Source organism: Camellia sinensis, chromosome 9 (genome assembly GCF_055761805.1).
Source record: "Camellia sinensis isolate YWXY chromosome 9, ASM5576180v1, whole genome shotgun sequence".
In the NCBI taxonomy this organism is placed as follows: domain Eukaryota; kingdom Viridiplantae; phylum Streptophyta; class Magnoliopsida; order Ericales; family Theaceae; genus Camellia; species Camellia sinensis.
This window is the reverse complement of record NC_138969.1, coordinates 151440375-151459195: the sequence shown is the minus strand read 5'-3', so window position 1 is coordinate 151459195 and position 18821 is coordinate 151440375. Positions and strand designations below refer to the sequence as shown.

Sequence of the window (18821 nt, the reverse complement as noted above, 5' to 3'; positions counted from 1 at the left end):
AATGATGTTTTTCATGATCGCACCAAACATATTGAGATTGATTGTCGTTTCATTCGCCAGCATGTTACCTGTGGTACTGTTCATCTTCTCCCTATTGCTTCAGTCGATTAACCCGCTGATATCTTCACTAAGGCTCATCCTCTTGGACGCTTCAATGATCTTGTTTCCAAACTCAACTTGGTTGATACTTTTCCTCCTTGAGTTTGCGAGGGGGTGTTAGTGTATAATTGTTAATAGCTGTTATAGCATCACAGCTTAGCATTATAGCTTTAGCACTTTATCTTTTATATTGTAAATGCTTTATGCTTTCGGTGGGCATCTAATGCATCATATTCTCTCTATAAAGAGAGTGCATGCTCTTTGTAAACTAATATACACAATTGCAGACAATTCAGTCTCTCTCTCTCTCTCTCTCTCTCTCTCTCTCTCTCTCTCTCTCTCTCTCTCTCTCTCTCTCTCTCTCTCTCTCTCTCTCTCTCTCTCTCTCTCTCTCTCTCTCTCTCTCTCTCTCTCTCTCTCAAACTATTGTTTCAGATAAATATATTATAGCAAATGCTTTAGACAAGCTACAACTTTGCTTACTTCTATGTCATCAGTGACATCATATTTTCCATATCATAAAATTCATGAAGAATAAAATAATATATACTTAGAAAAGCATCCAGAATTTAAATTCATGGTATAGATTTAAATTTGACAAAATAAATTTGATCCGCACATTTCAAATTTTGGATATTTTTCTGATTATTTTTTCTGGGTACATGGTATTTCTGTTCTTGGACTAGTTCGCTGAGAGATATTGAAAATGCTCGACTTGTCCAAGTTGCTACAAGTGAGTGTGAAAAGTCTCTTATTGGGTGTAATTAGCAAATTGTTGTTCATCCAAGGCTCCAATTGAGAGAACTCTTTTGATGGTTTCAAGTGTAGCTTTCATTGAGAAGATTGTGGAAGATTGGATTTCGGAATCTATATTGAAAATCAAGTGCTCTGAAGATCCTCCATGGAAGTCAATGTGTCCTTGTTCATCTACCACTTCACCTTCTTGCGGAACCACTTCAGAGTCTTTCAGAAAATTCATTTTTTCCATGATATCTCTTTCTTCAAAGGGCCCAATGTCAAGTTGTTGAGGGAAGCTTTTGTTGTTGCTTTCTTGGCTCTCTTTTCTTGGAATTGGTATGTTGTTTTTTTGGCGAACGCGGCATAGAACCCAGTCATCCAACTGTATCAAGAAAATAGAAGAGAGAGGTTCACTATGAGTATGTACTAAATCCAATTCATATAAATTAAAATGTGAAAAAAAAAAAGAAAAAAATTTATCTGATGATATATAGTAGCTCTTTAAATTATATTGAGTAAGTTGGTGTGCAAACCGAAAGTACACATGTGCATTAAGAGAGAGAGATAGTGAGGTAACGCAAGTTTGGTAAACCAAAACATTATTGGTTGATTGGGGTAAATAATGGAGAAGTTCCATGAAGTTGGTACACTTTAAAATAAAAAATAAATGAAAAATTATCATTTGAAGTTGATGATCATGCTAATGATGTTCCCCTTCAGCTACCAGCTGGACATGTTTGTTTCAGTGTTAATTTCTCTCCAACAAAGAGTTCCATTTATAGTTTTTAATGTTTTTTCCTCTAGACTTCACTTAAGTCTCCACTTGATTAGCTCTGTTTGTGGTTAGTTTCATTTGGGTGCAGCTCCTCTGTAAGCAGACTCAGTGTTCTTTGTTCCATTTAGCTGTAGCAGATTTAGCTGGTCAGTTTCTTTTGGTTTTGTTCATTGTCTTTCCGTTGGTTTCTCACCAACGAGGAGGTTGGAGCTCCGTCTAGCTCCAAGCTCCTCTTTGTTGATGTATTACGTTTGCATTCATCAATAAAGTTTCATTTGCCGATCAAAAAAAAAAAAAAAGTCTCCATAACACTACATTCTGAACACTTTTGTTAAATATTTTTAAGTCTGTAGCATTGTTGTATCGTTAAACTTACTCTCATTGATCCTCTAATCCTCATGGATTGACGATTATCATCGAGAAGTCTGTATTCATACATCATCCAATCGGTTTTGATGCCCTTGGGAGGACGACCTCCATAGAACACAAGAGCTTTCTTCACACCAACACACTGTGATCCATAAGAGGAAAGAATCGGTTTATCGGTCCCAGTGGCTTTCCAATAACCCGATGAAGCCGCTCTATTAGGGCGAGCCCCATTTGGATATTTCCGGTCTCTTGGGGTAAAAAAAAACCACTAAGAAAATTGATGTTATAAAAAAAAGAAAATTTTCTTAGGATATTTCCAATATTGGTGGACGCATTGCGTGGGTATCGGAATTAGTCGAGGTACACGTAAATTAGCCTGAACACCTAGTTATAAAAAAAAGTGATGTTATGGTGACAATGTAGGGGTACTAATTAACCCTAAGAAAATTATTTAATACTTTCGAAGTATTCTATGGCTCGTCTACATGCTACTCTTGGCTAATGAAAAATTATAATACATACTAAGTGTGAGTTATTTTTTATTTCCTAACTATCTAATATAGTTGAGTCAATATGTTATACTCGTAAAATTTTCTGTTACATAATTAATTCATAATATCATGTAAAGAATATCACATGCTGCTTTGAGATTTCTTCTGATTATTTAATTATGAGTCTTGAGTCTTCAACGACCCCTAAAATTGGTCATTACCCAAATTAAAAAAGCCCTCGATACTTGACTCTGTCTTTAATCTATTTATCTCTATTAACGAAGACTATGATTTATGATGTTCATTTCAGATTTATCCTTGCAATAGGTGGAGCAAGGGTTAAACAATTGCTGCTATAGGCTCCCACTTCAACATGGAATTTAACTAACATATGAGGAAAGGAATACTTATAATGTGAAAATGGAATATAAATGTTTATTTCCTATAATTAATGTTTTGTGAAAGAGTCATATCAATATATTTTGAGTAAATTATAATTCGCCTCCTCTATATTCGGCCATTTTCCCATTTTAATCTTTAAAATTTGATTTTTTTTATTTTTTATTTTGGTATTTCATATTTCAAGTTTTTTTTTTTTTTCATTTTACTCTTAAAATTAATTATGTTAAAAAATAGATAGAAAATGTCATGTTTACTGTCACATAATATAAAAATATATTATTATATTAGGATTTAGATTTGTGTCAGAATTGTGCGTTATATATAATAAAATATTTTTAAATCATGTGATTGTTAATTTATCATTTTTTTGTCTTTTTTTTAATTTTATTTTTATTTTTTTACATAAGTTAGCTTATGGAGTAAATTGATAAAAATTAAAAGATGAAAGGCCAGATGGGAATTCCCACACACACACACATACATAAAGAATCAAACTTATCCCCCCCTACCCACACACACGCGCGCGTATATACTAGCGGTTGCCACACGCGATGCATGTGTAATTCAAATAAATAGAAATAAAATAAAATATTTATCATATATTGTGTGTTAGTTAAGTGGTAAGAATCTTATTCATTTGACATAAGTCTAAGGGTCAAATCTCCTCCTTTTATTTATCTAATCTAATTTTTTTTTTTTATTTCAAATAAAAAAGTTCAAAACAAAAATTTTAAATTTAAATTTGTGTAACAATTAAATGCTGATGATTTTGGATTTTAATGATGTGTCCTAATGACAAATAACAAATAACTAATTTTGTTATTACTAGTAATTTGTAAGTTTAATTATCACAAATGACAAAACTCAATACTATAAGAGTTATAACTAAAAACAAATAAAAAATTTAATAATTAAATATTACATGAGATATAATCAAACGACTCGTAATCAAAATTTTGTCATAACCAACATCATAATATTTCATAATTAACAACACAGACGTATGTACCATATAATTTCTCTGTTATTGAACACAGTCACTACAGGAAATGCCACTTTTGGCGACCAAAATATTGGTCGCCAAAAGCCCCATTTTTGGTCGCCGAAACAATTAGCGACTAAAATATTTTGTCGCCAAACTAGTCGCCTATACGCTGTCGGCGATAGTATTGGCGACTAAACTATTTTTGGTCGCTGAAAGTGAACGTTTTGGCTACTAAACTCTGGTTAGTCGGCAAAGGTTATCTTTTGGCGACTAAAATATTAGTCGCCAAAAGTGAACATTCGGCTACCAAACTCTGAGTAGTCGGGAAAGGGTATGTTTTGGCGACTAAATATTTAGTCGCCAAAAGTGTTGAAATAAAATAAATTAAATTTTCAGCGACTAAAATTTTTTGTCGGGAATAAGTTTTAGTGACACCATTACTACATTTAGGGACTAAAGAATTTAGTCGCCAAAAATATTATTTTTCATTTTATTAAACTTTTGGCTACTAACCATTTAGTCACTAAAAGTTCTACCTTAGGCGTGGTGACTTTTGCCGACTAAAACTGTTCGTAGCCAAAAACCTATTAAGATTCATTTCTTTACTTTTTGCCACCAAAAGTTTTAGTCGCCAAATGATACCATTTTTTCCGTGACTAAAAAATTTAGTAGCCAATAGTTTATTTCTCTAATTCTCAAATTTTTTAGCTACTAATTATTTGGTGGCAAAAACGTTTTGGGTTATGTTTTTGCTACTAAATTATTAGTAGCCAAAACTTTTGATTACCTATTTGGCTACCAAAACATTTGGTGGCCAAATAATTTTCTGTTTTTTTTTAAAAAAAAAAAAAAAATTTGTAAACAACCTGTATTCATTTATATTACATGTACCCTGTATAAACAATATAATCCATCAACACTAAAATATATTATCAACCATTAAAGCATTCAACATAATACATGAATAACCATGATTTAAATCACATACATAATACATGAATAACCAACGTCAATAATTTAAATTACAACCTGTACCCTGTATAAACAATATAATCCATCAATACTAAAATATATTAGGGTCAATAATCCATACATAATCCATACAAATTTCATACACTCCAAGTCTAATCCAACGTCAATAATTTAAATCCATACATAATACATGAATAACCAAATTAATTTGTTCGAACCACTATATATACAAATAGAGGTATAAAAACAATGCCCTCCCGTAATTGTCAAAAAATTATATATCCACATTTGTATGTCCAAAATCATCTGAAAAAAAAAATAAAATTCATTAGTTGGGTGCCTATAAAATGTTAAGAAGGGTTAAAAGCTTTCCCTGTTAATGACATAGATATTCTTACATATAACACTTCTATGTTGAGATATCAGTTCCACAAATTAACTCTACATTTTAGTTAAAATAAGGAGAGAGAAACAATTTATAAAATTAAATGTCTCAGAGAAACAATAGAAAAATAATGATATTCACACAACACTTTTAGAAAAGGGCCACCACATATGTGACCACACTCAAATGTCTACCAACTTCCTTTATTAAATAATCAAATATAGGATATATTATGGCAGAATGATCTATAATCACCGAGAGCTTCAAATTCTTACCATAACACAACACAATAATCTGCTACCCTCTCAATCAAGAAAGCAAAAGGATTTAATTACTTATGACAAATAGGTTTTATGTGGAGCCTTCTATAAACATATCCATTACCTTCCCACTTCTGAACTTCAAGCACTTAAAGCAAACCAGGCTCAACAACCGCTTCAGTTCGCTCACATGGGAAGGATGATATACTGGAATTGGTAATTCTATATACCCAAAGTGACCTGAAAGGTAAAAAAATGAACAAAACTTTAGCAATACTTCAATGTGTCCAGATTGGGCCAAACCTAGAGTGGCATATATTTCCTTACTTTCCCTTAATCATCATTAGGTAAATCACACATTTTGATCTTCAAATTCCTTTTAACATGAATCCCAACCCTCCATTTTATGGCTCCCAAAAGAAAAAAATGACCATTAAAACATTATGAATAAAACATTAAAACATGACCATTCTTCTTTTTCTTCTTCTTTCCTGACAAAGTAAAAAATTAATTCTTGTAAGAAAAACGATGACATACTCCAATGCATAAGGACCAACTTGTTTCTCTCCATAATGACATACTCCAATGAGTCTACCCCTCGCACAACAATAGGTAAAACCAACAAAGCTAAAAGTGGACAAAAAATCTAAGCAGCACAAAACTCATTAATGAAGTGGTCCCAAGCAACTGCCAATTCATTATCAACATCTGCTGCATCAATGTTTACTAAGTAACAAGGAATAATATACATATACAAATAGAAAAAGTACAGAGTGGAAAGAATTGATTTTTGATTTACTAATGGACATGTAGGGCAGCTCCACTAAGATCCACACTTGCCACAAATTTTAATTCAGTGACAGTGTTATCGGTAACCCAAATATGCAATCAATCACCAAGTGTAGAGGCCTAATAAAGTATGAAATATATACATGCACAGCTCAAGACTTCATAGTCTCCTTAGAAGCCCAAATTTGCCTCTCTGACATAATTTCACTGTAGGAACTGGATACATGCTTCTAATATTTTTTTTCTTCTACAAATAATATTGATAAAAACTCTCCAACAATAATCAATTTCGTCAAAAAAAATTAATGAGCAACATTTAAATATTCTACATGAAATAACAGTCCTCATCACTAAAAATGTAAAGCCATTGCCATGCCATCAACATAATCATCAAAAAGCACCAACCCAACACCCTACACTAAATTGATGAACTCAAAATGGAAGAACTATACCTGTTATCTCACAAGCAATTATCAATTGTGGAAGGCTGCCTCAAGAGTTCTTCTGCCTGCACAAATTCAGCATTCCAAAGTGCTGCTGGGTACTTTGGAATGCAAGCTTGCACAGTATACACCTGAACTGAGTAATTGCCATTAAATTCTTGTTTGGATTCTGCAAATAACTCAAGACAAGACAAATCCAAATTAACATTTCTTCCCTGCTGTTGGCAACAGGATTATCCATAACTAAGAACTACAGAAACTCATTAAGAAAAACTTCATCTTTCACATTTCTCAGAAGAAAAGAAATACATTTGGATTTCTACCAGGCAGATATTAGAGAATGATAATTGTTAGTTTCAGTACATGGTAGCCTCAATTAAATGACAAAAGACAACCTAGTAAAACAGGAACAATTTATATTACCCAAATTTCATACTAACTAACTAAAGAGCAGCAACATTTTAGTCCATATCTAATATCTTCAAACTGCATGTAACTAAAAATTTTAAAGGCTTATATCTTCAAATGTGTACAATATTTGAATTATTCTAAGGGCATCCACACCGATGGAAGTGATGAGTGATGTAGTGGTTCTAATTGAAAGCACCAGATTAACAATATGAACATTTGCATACATGCATACTATAAAGCATGAACACCTTGACAGGCCAAAACTTCCAAGCATTCAAGATAGCATAGCAGGGGACAAAGCAGACTCTGTGCATGTAAAAAAATGTATGGTGTTTCTCGAACAACTTGATGTTAGAAACTATATTAAAAGAGCTTATTTAACAAATTAAAAAGAAAAAAGAGAGATGGTTCAATAAGTAGTTAGAAATTAGGAATAAGGATTTTTCATAGCATTAACAATGAATATAGCTATCATTATTACAAATAGAATGAGTTTTTTTTTTTTTCATAGCATTAACAATGCATATATATATAGCTATCATTATGCAAATACAAGGGGTTATAAAATTATAAATTGGAAAAGGTCTTCTTTAGAAGAAAAAAAAAAGAATTAAAAATAACGTCATCAAATACTAGTGTATAAGTGAGAGGAGGGAATGGAAGGTTATGTTATTTTGTGTGATATGTGGTGTGTTGAGAGAGAGAGAGATCTTTTTGAGGGGAAGGAGCTTCAGATTTCTAGCCCAAAGGGATGCCCCATGGCTCTTGAAAGTCTATTTGTGTGGCTTAAGGAATCATTCCCTATTAATTAACTAGGTGTAACCTAGTTGGCCACTACGACTTTCCTAAGGGCTTGGTCTCTAGGGGGAGGTCATGGGTTCAACTCTCTCTAGGGGGTGCTTTACAATGGGTGGGGAGACCAACTCCTGTAGGTACTAATCTAACAACTAACAACTAACTTTCACCGATCAAAAAAAAAAAAAAAGTAATCATTCCCTGTTTATTTTTATTCTTTGAACCTTTTGGGTGTGGTACCTTATTCAAGATATAAAGGGGGAAAAGGGGGATTCACTTTTATACTTTGCACGTGAAGAGTTTGTTCTCTTTTTTTTTTCTTTTTTGCTGCCATAATAATTGAAGTTCATTTATTTATTCCCAAGACGTAAAAAAAATCAATTTAAATATCGTTCTTTTTTAACTTGGTTACATGAACTTCTTACATCAAATTCATTGACATGTAATCATGCACCAGGCCTTGTAATGTCTTTTATCAAGGCAGAAAGCATATCTATTTTTGTAATAAACAATAAAGCATTCATTTAACCTACTACATGAATATTTCCTTTCCTCTGTATGGAAGTATTCAATTTTATTATTTTATTTAAAAACATATATTATAAATAAACAAAACAAAAAAAAAAATCTTAGAACATACCCTTCAACAACTGTTGCAAGCATATTACTGAATATTGTTTCACATATACCTGTCCCTGTCATGTCCCAATTTCTCTTTTTTAAGATGTGACTTAATATGTGCCTATGTCCTATCAAATTCATGTACAGCATCATGCCCACACCTCGCAGATGACTTTAATGCGATCTAATTTACATCCACTTTGCTCCCCAATAATTTCTAGGACTCAAACAGATCCTACACAACAAATCTTAAAGAAAGTTTGTTTCATAAAATCCGAAGAATAATTTTGGTATGCACAAAAGGGGTAAGAGGTATAGATGAATAACAGTAGACATTGAACATATATGAAATTTAAAGGTCTTATTCATCTCCATGATTAGTAAATGGCTAGCTGATTCTTTGAAGTATCAAGGTGGTTATAGAGTTTTTAGTTTTCTTAAAAAACAGAAAATAAAACTAACATAACAAACAAGGAATCTTCAGATATAATATAACATGTCAAATTAAATAAATATCAAAACTACTTAATTGAAGAATAAGAACACAAATAAAGCATTTCTATGTTTAGAGATATCAAATCAATATTAACTTAAAATCAAGAGACCATGAATCTCTGTAAGAAAGCCAATTAGAATGAACTTACAAAATTTTGAGATCAGACAATTCACCAATGTAATCTGGGATTGGGCCAGTAATTAAGCAATTTCTCAGTATCCTATGTAACAAAAATAAAATAAACAAATCGGTTAGGTAACCACACCACAAAGTAATGACACAAGATTGCACTCTTCCCATGAATTACATCTGGATTCAACTTACAGTGTGTTCACCCTTCTGTTTTAATAATCATATAGCCATGATCAGCTGACTAAAAGCATCACTGAAATTTACAGATTAAATAGGCAGCTGATAGTGCAGCTGAAAATATGACAAGACTACTTTAAATATAACATGGTTTCATTGATCAACAAGTATGCAAGTAATTTAAAACCAAAATACATCTGAAGAATAATGGTGACAAGAGGATGACCTGAATAAGTGAGTATTGTGGCTGACCTTTGCTCTGTCTTGCAGCTTAAACTCAAGCCACTTATTTGGATTGAGGGCTGGGGAAATCAAACCCATGTGATATTGAGATTAGAAAATTACCAAATTCCAATGTCAATTTCCATAATAACTATAGCATTATTCAGAATATCCAAAAGTCTAATTTCCAAATGCAATTACACTCAAATTCCATATTGCCATAAGCCTTTAACTGATGATTATACACATGTTCACATCCAAATGTACCAACATAATTCAAACTACGCACTTCAATCAGGTAAATTCGAACACTTTTAATACCCCTAATACATAATTCTTAAATTCTATATACATACTCAGGTTTGATGACTTATGATGAATATTTTTTCAATATTAACACTACCAAAAAACCCAAGTCCACAATCATCAACATATTTCAATCCACATACTTTGAGCAAAACCCAACATTCAAAGCCCTCAATACAAACATCTAATTGCAAAGAATTCATTTTCAGAAAACGACACACTTCATTTCCATAAAGTTAAAATCAAACCCAAATGAAATTGAGATTAGAAATTACCAAATTCGGTGAAGAAAAGTAGTAGTAATACGAGATTCCACCAGAAATCGCAGTAATTGCTCCGAAGGGAACTCGAAAACTGGGGAAACTCGATTTGGGTTGGTCACGAAATGCGTGACTGAATGCGATCGATATATATTTATTTATTTGGGGCAGATATATAGGAAGGACAATTGGGGACATATAAAACCCTAGCAAGTGTGAGAAATGAAAAAATAGAGAGAGAGAGACCGAGAGTGACAGAAAGCGAGAGAAAAATCTGTGAATTTTTCAGATTGGGTATTTTGGTTCAAGAGATGGGGAGGGGGGAAGCCGAGCGGGAATGGAAAAAAGGGGGTGGAAAATCGAGCGGGAAATTTTTTTTGTTTTTTTGGTAATATTTAAACAGCAAAATGATTCTTTTTTTAAAAAAAAAAATTATTTTTTGTTAAAATAATTTTTTTTTTATAGTTAATGAATTTATTTTTTTTGCTTCTTTATTTTTTCCAGTTATAAAGGTTGAAAATTTATTTGTTTCATTTTTATTTTAATGAATAAAAAATTATTCTTATTTTTTTACTTTGGTAGAAGTAGGAGTAATATTTTAATGAAAAATAATTTCCATAAATTTTATAAATTGGTTTTTGTTTATTTTTAGAAAAATATAAATTACAAACGCGTTTGGTTTGAACAAAATGTTTAAAAAAAATTAAAAACATAAACTAAAAAGCATGTTTGTTTAGGCCTAAAATATTTATATTTATTTTTTGTATTATTTATGACGATGGAATTATACACATTATAATTGAAAAAAAATATTTGAAAAAATATATATTTGAAAAGAGATGAGAGAGATAGAGAAGAGAAATGAGTAAGAGAGATGAGTGAAAGAGAGAGAAGAGAAATGAGTAAGAGACATAGAGAGTAAGAGACAGAGAGAAAGAGAGACCCATTTCATTTTTTGACTTTTTCCTCTTTCAATAATAATGGGCTCAGAGAAAGAGATGAGTGTGATTGAGAGAAATGAACGATTGAGAGAGAAGAGAAATGAGTGAGAGAGAGAGAGAGACAGAGAGAAAGAAAAAAAGAGAAAGATAAACAAGATGAGCGAGAGATAGACAAAGAGAGAGAGAGAGAGAAAGACAGCAAAAAGAGATGAACAAGAGATATAGAGAGAGTGAGAGGGAGAATAAAGATAAGCAAGAGAGATAGAGAGAGCCAGCGAGAAGAGTGATAAATGACAGAGAGAGAGAAAAAAAAGAGAGAGAGAAACAAGATGAGCGAGAGATAGACACAGAGAAAGAGAGATAGAGAGAGAAAGACAACAAAAAGAAATGAACAAGAGATAGAGAAAGAGACATAGAGAGAGAGAGAAGAAAGATGAACAAGAGAGATAAAAAGCGGAGAGTTTTGAGAGAGCCAGAGACAGAGAGAGAGTGTGTGTGAACACAACAACACCCATCTCTTTCTTTCTCTGTACTACAACACATTGACCGAGATCCACCAACGTGAGAGAGAACGTGGAGAGATAGAGTTCTAAGAGACGTGTTTGGCAGACGTGGGCGAGAGAGAGGGTAGAGAGTGTTTGGGCGGGAAAAAATTTAATCTGCACCCTTAGATATTGATTAGGAATCATCCCAACCATTCAAATGAAATGTATCTCTTATACATTTTAACATATTTTCAAAAACCTTCCTCCCTTATTATATAGATATATATATATATATATATAATAAGAAAGAAAAGAAAGAAAGAAAATTTAAAAAAAAAGAAGGAAAATTTTTTCTCCAAAAAATTATGAGCCAACTCAACCCTTGTTTTTTTTTTTTTGGGACTCCTGCATGACTAACTAGGCACTAATCAATATTTTATAATTTTAGAACATGCAATATGTATATTTTCTCATAGATAAAGACAGATGAAGAAATCATGTGTCAAGTGGATTTAATTAATTTATTATTCAGTTGTAACTAGCAGTCAAAATCATTTTCTCAAGCATATCTTAGCAGTCAAAATCATTTTCTCAAGCATATCTTAGCAGTCAAAATCATTAACGTACAACTAAAAAATATATACGCACAGCCCCAGCTTAGGCCTTTAGTTCAATTAGCATTAAATCGTCAATTACTTTTATAAATCCCTCAAATTGAAAAAATATATATATCTAAATTAAGTGAATCTAAAAAATAATTAAGTGAATCTAAAAAATAAACAAATTTGCTTTAAATATTTTAAAAAGTTGAAAAAATTAATTATTAAAAAATTAAGAAAAATTTTAAAATCTGAAATAATATCAATAAGTCTTACAAATATGTATTATTTACTCATAAGCCATGATGAGTGAATTTTTTTTATACACTTAGCCCTCGCAAAAAGTGTGAATTTTTTTTACACACTTAGCCCTCGCGAAAGAGATTAGTGGTGAAGTTGTGGTAGTGGTAGTGTAAATGGAGTGGCAGGGGTGAAAGAGAGGTAATGGTAGTAGTGGTGGTAGTGGAGTGGTGGTGATGATAGTAGTAATAGTAGTCGTAGAGGTGAAGTGGCGATAGTGGAAGTAGTGGTGGGGGTGGAATGGCGTTTGTAGTAGTGGTGAAGGTGGTACTAGAGATGGATGGTGAGAGACAGAAATGAGTGAGAGACAGATAGAGGAGAGAGAAAGAGAGAGAGAGAGAGAGAAAGAAAGAGATAAAGAGTGAGAGTGAGAGACAGAAAAGAGACATAGAGAGAAGAGAGATGGACGAGAGAGACAGAGAGACAGAGAGAAGAGAGATGAGCGAGAGAGACATAAAGAGAAGAGAGATGAACGACAAACAGCCAATAACAAGTTTACTGGTAATAATATTGAAAAATTTATTAAAATGATAAATAATTGGGATATTTTGTCTTTTATTTGTGAATTTTGATTTATTCTTAATTTATTAGTGTTATTGAAATATGATGATGTAAAAAGTATAAATAGTTTAATTGTACTTTTTAAAAATAATAAATTTATTATTAAAAATTAAATTCATCAGACTGACCTGTAACTATGCCTTTAAATTTTTGCAATGTAAAACTATCGACAAACAGCCAATAACAAGTTGCCCATTTTAGCATACCTTTCGCGTGAGGGCCCAATTATTACAAGATGTGTTCAACCATCAAATGAAAGCCGACTACTTCTTCCATCTAAAAATAATAATCTATTTTCAGAATTTAATTTCTTTTTATAATACAATTATTACATTTTAAAAATATTAATTTTTCAAAATTACCGTTTGATAGTATATTTTTTTAGACATATCAATTGTCATAATTGTACTTTTTGTATTATTAATGTATTTAAAAAAAGGACAAAATCAGAAATTCATATTATTTTAATAATTAATTTTTAAAAAAAATTAATATTTTGAGATAATAAAAAAAAATAAGATATTAATATTTTTGGATGGTGGGTGTACAACCTCTTAATAAAAATAAAAATAAAAATAATTAATTTTCTTATTTTCATTCGGCTACCAAACAATTAGTAGCCAAAAGTAGGTATACAGCGACTAAAAAAAAGTTTGTCGCCGAAACATGGCATTTGGCGACCAAAAGTTTGGTCGGGAAAGATTAAAAATTAATTTTTTTATTTTCATTCGGCTACCAAACAATTTAGTAGCCGAAAGTAGGTATACAGCGACTAAAAAAAAATTTGTCGCCGAAACATGGCATTTGGCGACCAAATGTTTGGTCGGGAAAGATTAAAATTTAATTTTTTTATTTTCATTCGGCTACCAAACAATTTAGTAGCCGAAAGTAGGTATACAGCGACTAAAAAAAATTTTGTCGCCGAAACATGGCATTTGGCGACCAAATGTTTGGTCGGGAAAGATTAAAAATTAATTTTTTTATTTTCATTTGGCTACCAAACAATTTAGTAGCCGAAAGTAGGTATACAGCGACTAAAAAAAATTTTGTCGCCGAAACATGGCATTTGGCGACCAAATGTTTGGTCGGGAAAGATTAAAAATTAATTTTTTTATTTTCATTCGGTTACCAAATAATTTAGTAGCTAAAGGTACCTCTACGGCTACTAAATTTTTATTTAGTCGCCAATTGTCATATGTTTAGCTACTAAAAATTGTTTTAGTCGCCAATTGTAATATCTTTAGCTACTAAATTTTTTTTAGTAGCCAATAATCAACATTCCCCTACTAAAAAAAATTAGTAGCTAAAAAGTTGACTTTTGCCGACTAATATTATTTTTGGTAGCCAATTCCGTGACTTTTGGCGACTAAATTCGTTTTGGTAGCTAAAAGTGGTCGGCAAAAATGCTTTTTCTTGTAGTGAGTACAACGACTAAGTTTAAGTCTACAAATGAAATTCACATATTAGATATGGTTTTATTTATCAGTCATTGCATTATTTATATGTCGATACGTATTGGTATTTTGGACCTCTTGAAACGAATAAGTTTAAGTATACAAATGAAATTCGCATAATAGACATAGTTTTAAATATCAACGGTTACATTATTTAATATGTATTGGTATTTTGGGCCTCTTATACTATTTTTACCAATATATAGGCGATACTGTTTGATATGGATTGTATTTGATTGTATCATTGATACTGACCATGATAATAGAACATAAATGTGAGACAAATATTGAGTTGCACATGTGGATCTCACATTATGTGTGATCCACCTTTTCCCTCACATCTATATCTTATCTCGTAAATTTTATGTGTATTGTGAGACTTGCCACACTTATGAGTGAGTTTTAAAATTTTTGGTCATATATTTGGGACATCTCAACATTTTTTACTAGATCTTTAGACTATGTTTGAATAATGAATTTAGATAAAAAAAAATTGAAAAGAAAAAGAAAAAGAAAAATGTCAAAGAGTTATAAATGAAATATTAGTTCAATTTTTTTTTTCTTTATTTTTCTTTATTTTTTCAAATTCTTATTCAAATTTATTATTCAAAGAAGATATGAAGGACTACATGTAGAAGGGTTCAGTCTCCAACGAAATTGCAATATGAACACAATACTAGCTCAAAGATCTTCTGAAATCAAAGTATGATCAGACCTTTTGAAAATCATATATTATCCGCCATGAAAATTCTTGTTTGGTGAACTTGTCTATTTCTCAATGCATTGTAGTTCTCGTAGCATCAAAAAGTCCGTTGGGGTGGCCCAGCCAAACGACACCTTAAAGTAAAGTCCTTTTTTTCAATAAGTTTTGGATAATATAATATAATCTGATCAACTTCTTGTGAAATGCAAATTAGTGATCAAATCAAAGCCCATTTCATATCTAAACCAAAAAAGCGACTTCATGACAATTAAACCTAATCTCTCTTAATTAAGTTATGTTATGACATTGTATACCTTGAGGTTGACTCCAATATTGTTTATTTAAATAGCATGTATGCCGTACAATGACCTTTTTAAATTTTGATAAATTACAATTACAATTCTTGAAATTTTTTTAAAATACGAATTGTTCCCTATGATTTTGAAAATTACAAGTACCCTTTTCAAAAAAATTTATTTAACAGAAAAATAAAATAAAATAGAATTCCTAACTAATCTTATACAACAATAAAATTGCTAGAATTGTTAATTAAAATATATTTCTGACATCATTGAAATTGTTAATTGACTTAATGATATATTAATATAATTGGTCATTTGTTATACGATTAGAAATTTGAAGATGTAAGATGTAATTTCAAAAACCGTAAGGAACAATCTGTATTTTAAATAAATATTAGAACGTATATTTGTAATTTACAAATTTTTTAAAGCTCTTTATGGACTCTTGATACGTATAATTTTTTGTTTATATATGTGTGTGTATATATATATATATATATCTGTGAGGGGTGGTTTCATAATACTCTTTCGCTCCAAACAAACCTTGAAAGATCCTAACCTTGATGCCTGAAACAAGAAAAGTATTTCGATTGAGGGTGCCGGAATTAGCACTTCGACGAGCAAATCAGTATCTGGTTGAGAGAAGAAATGTTTTATATTTCTAGTGAATCTCAGTGATCCAAAAAACATGCCTTCCTACTTTGAATTGCCCCCTTCTATAGAGGTCCTTCCCAAATATTTCTCAAGTAGCTTTCATATTTACCTCATGATCATCACCATACCAGAGCCTGACTTTCTAATACACCACCGGAAAGGGACAGTTTAGGCCCACGTGAAGTGGATTGATTCGCCAATCCGACTTCAACATTCAGCATCAATGTATATAGGCTCAACATCACATGATCGACACACGTCTCAATCTCCTTGGTTCACTCAGCGTACATCTACTTAAGCCCAATGGGTCCAAGTTAAATTTGGCTAATTAGTGATGGGCTTGGGTTTGCCCTGTTTACTGATTAAGGAATTTATGTACTCAGCTCCCACAATATCAAATAATTATCAAGCCTAAACTAACTAGAAAATTAAATTTGTGTCTCAATTGTTTAACGAAGGTAGATGATTATTGTTTCATTCCTAAAGTCTTTCATTACGCTACCAATTGTGAGTATTACATAATATATATATATATATATATACTTATTTATTTTATAAAGTAAAAATAGGTAATGAAACTAGAGAATATTACCCATGAGAGCATAGAATCTACTTTGGGACAATCCATTTGGTTACCTATCTCTATCTCTCTTTTATATTAAATTAGATTTAAAATAGTTTTATGTCACATCCGTGCATGCATATATTTAATTCAATTTAAAGAGAATTTGCTTGCTTGAAAGGAAGGGATTCTTGATAGAGAAAGAGATAGATTTCAGGTGATATGCTTCATCTTCTCCAACATTTTTTAGTCAATCAAGTCATTGTTGTGAAAGATTCCGGCAGGATTTTGTGTGTAATATATTAATTATACTTTCAGGGCAATGCATGATCAGATTACAACCTAATCACATATTCATGGAGTCATGTATGTGTATTCCAAGTCATGAATTATTTGATTAATAAAGTAATACAGTCAGCATTGCTTAAAGCATACCTTAACAGACTAATAATAAAATTTATGAATTGTTTATAGAAGGCCAATATATGTATACTTTTCATGATAATGGTTTTTGTTTTCTCTTTTTCCTTTCTTTTAGTATGTGTAATTTCTTGTCTCGCATATATTAAACAATTACTAAATTTGAGCATGGAGTGGCCTTAAAGATTGTGGGTATAAAACTTTTGACTAGTGATTCACTTTTATATGTTTTAAGAAAATTAAATTTGTTGACTTACTTTTTTTAGTGTAACAACCATACATAAAAAATGATTGGTGTTAATATGCGGACTCCATACTCAAAAAGTGTAATGATCTCATCCAAAATCGGAGGTCCCATCATTTTATACCAATCAAAATATGTGTATTGGTTACATACTCAATAAGTGGTTGAATAAAATCAAACTCTATTTGCCTCCAATTGTTCTCTGGTCCATTTGGAAGTCAAGAAATGATTGTATTTTTAATGAGTGCAGCTTTGTGGATCAAAGTTATGTGAGACTATCAAGATCAGATTTGTCTTGTGGATTAAAGCTTCTTCAAAAGGGATTATGTGCTTCGTTAATGACTTCATCAACAACTTGGATCAGATAAAGGAATGCATCTGAGGGTTGCCAACTGGTTTTGAAAGAGGCAGATGATTAGGCTGAGAATTGGGCTTTTTGATCTGCTGCTGCTATTTGGTCTGAGCTGTGGTTTTTGCCATCCGTGAATTTTGCCTTTAGTTTGGTTTCAGGCAACAGTTTGGTTCTTTAGTTTTGTTTGAGCCTTGTTTGGTGTTTGTTTCTTTGCTTTCATTTTATTTCTAATTTTCCCCTCATTTGTTGGTTTCTCACCAACTTTCATGACTTGAGATAGCATATGATTATTTGATCTTCTTGGTACCAACCTTTTAGGGTTTGGATCGCCACTATGTTGCTCTTTGCTCTTGCCTCCCCTTTATTGTATTACCATATTTATTGTATATGTTCTATCATTAATAAAGTTTCAGTTTTGCTGATCAAAAATCAAACTGTATTTTGAGTGTTTATATATACAAAAAAGAATATATACATATATATATATTGCCTTTTTTTTTTCTTTTTTTTTTTAACCTCTCGATAGTGATGCATTATAAGATATCAATGGGAATGAAAATTTGAAATTTATTGGCTGATTCATAATACGCATTAACTCATGACTCGGTTCACTGTTAATAATAACAACTTCATATAATCGGTATGAGAAATTTAACTACCTATTACTTAGTACTGTTACCTTGCAATAGATACAAATACCATTATGTGAAACCTTGCTAAAGACAATGAATTAAAGAGAATGACATATGAAAAAAAGTCATGACAAATAAAAAAAGAATGGCGAAATAAATGATTCAGACCCAGTCCAAGATTTTCTTTGGCACAAAACTAGTAGATTTGAAGAGATATGCTTCATATTCACCAACATTTTATAGCCAATCGTATCATTGTTGTGAATCATTCCGGCAGGATTTTGTGTGTATTTGGTGTAGGTTTATTAATTATTTTTTCTCATTCAACCTAATCACATCATTTTGTATGTAACTACTACTTTGACCAATAATTAAGTTATTGTTAGTTTATAGAAGATACTTTTCATCATACTTTTTTTCTTAGGTATAATACAATTGGGAAATTGTATTTTAGCCAAACAGTGAAGAAATAATTTTATTTTTA

At 31.4% G+C, this 18821-nt stretch overlaps 1 protein-coding gene and 1 long non-coding RNA gene across 3 annotated transcripts; both read right to left on the bottom strand.

The window, feature by feature from the left end:
* Nucleotides 1-653: 653 nt before the first annotated feature.
* LOC145799822 (uncharacterized) lies at nucleotides 654-3859 on the bottom strand. The gene is made up of 3 exons (XM_082889450.1): nucleotides 3797-3859; nucleotides 1989-2249; nucleotides 654-1219 (listed from the first exon to the last, which is right to left on the bottom strand). Exons 1-3 carry the CDS (start codon nucleotides 3857-3859, stop codon nucleotides 851-853), a joined length of 693 nt encoding a protein of 230 aa, XP_082745576.1. The 3' UTR covers nucleotides 654-850.
* Nucleotides 3860-4996: 1137 nt separating this feature from the next.
* On the bottom strand, nucleotides 4997-10360 carry LOC145798799 (uncharacterized). 2 transcript variants are annotated; one of them, XR_014340439.1, is made up of 6 exons: nucleotides 10144-10360; nucleotides 9567-9642; nucleotides 9180-9454; nucleotides 6718-6877; nucleotides 5601-5716; nucleotides 4997-5137 (listed from the first exon to the last, which is right to left on the bottom strand). It is a non-coding gene; the product is annotated as an uncharacterized LOC145798799 (long non-coding RNA). The 2 variants fall into 2 exon arrangements; XR_014340438.1 differs by having other exon boundaries at nucleotides 4999-5137; nucleotides 9180-9642.
* Nucleotides 10361-18821: the final 8461 nt, after the last annotated feature.

Coding starts and splice junctions, on each gene's coding strand:
- LOC145799822 (XM_082889450.1), bottom strand. CDS start 3,859: ATGAAATATTATGATGTTGGTTATGACAAAATTTTGATTACGAGTCGT. Junction 2,250..3,796: donor GTCGTTTGATTATATCTCAT/GTAATATTTAAT, acceptor CAATTTTCTTAG/TGGTTTTTTTTTACCCCAAG. Junction 1,220..1,988: donor GGATTAGAGGATCAATGAGA/GTAAGTTTAACG, acceptor TTCTTGATACAG/TTGGATGACTGGGTTCTATG.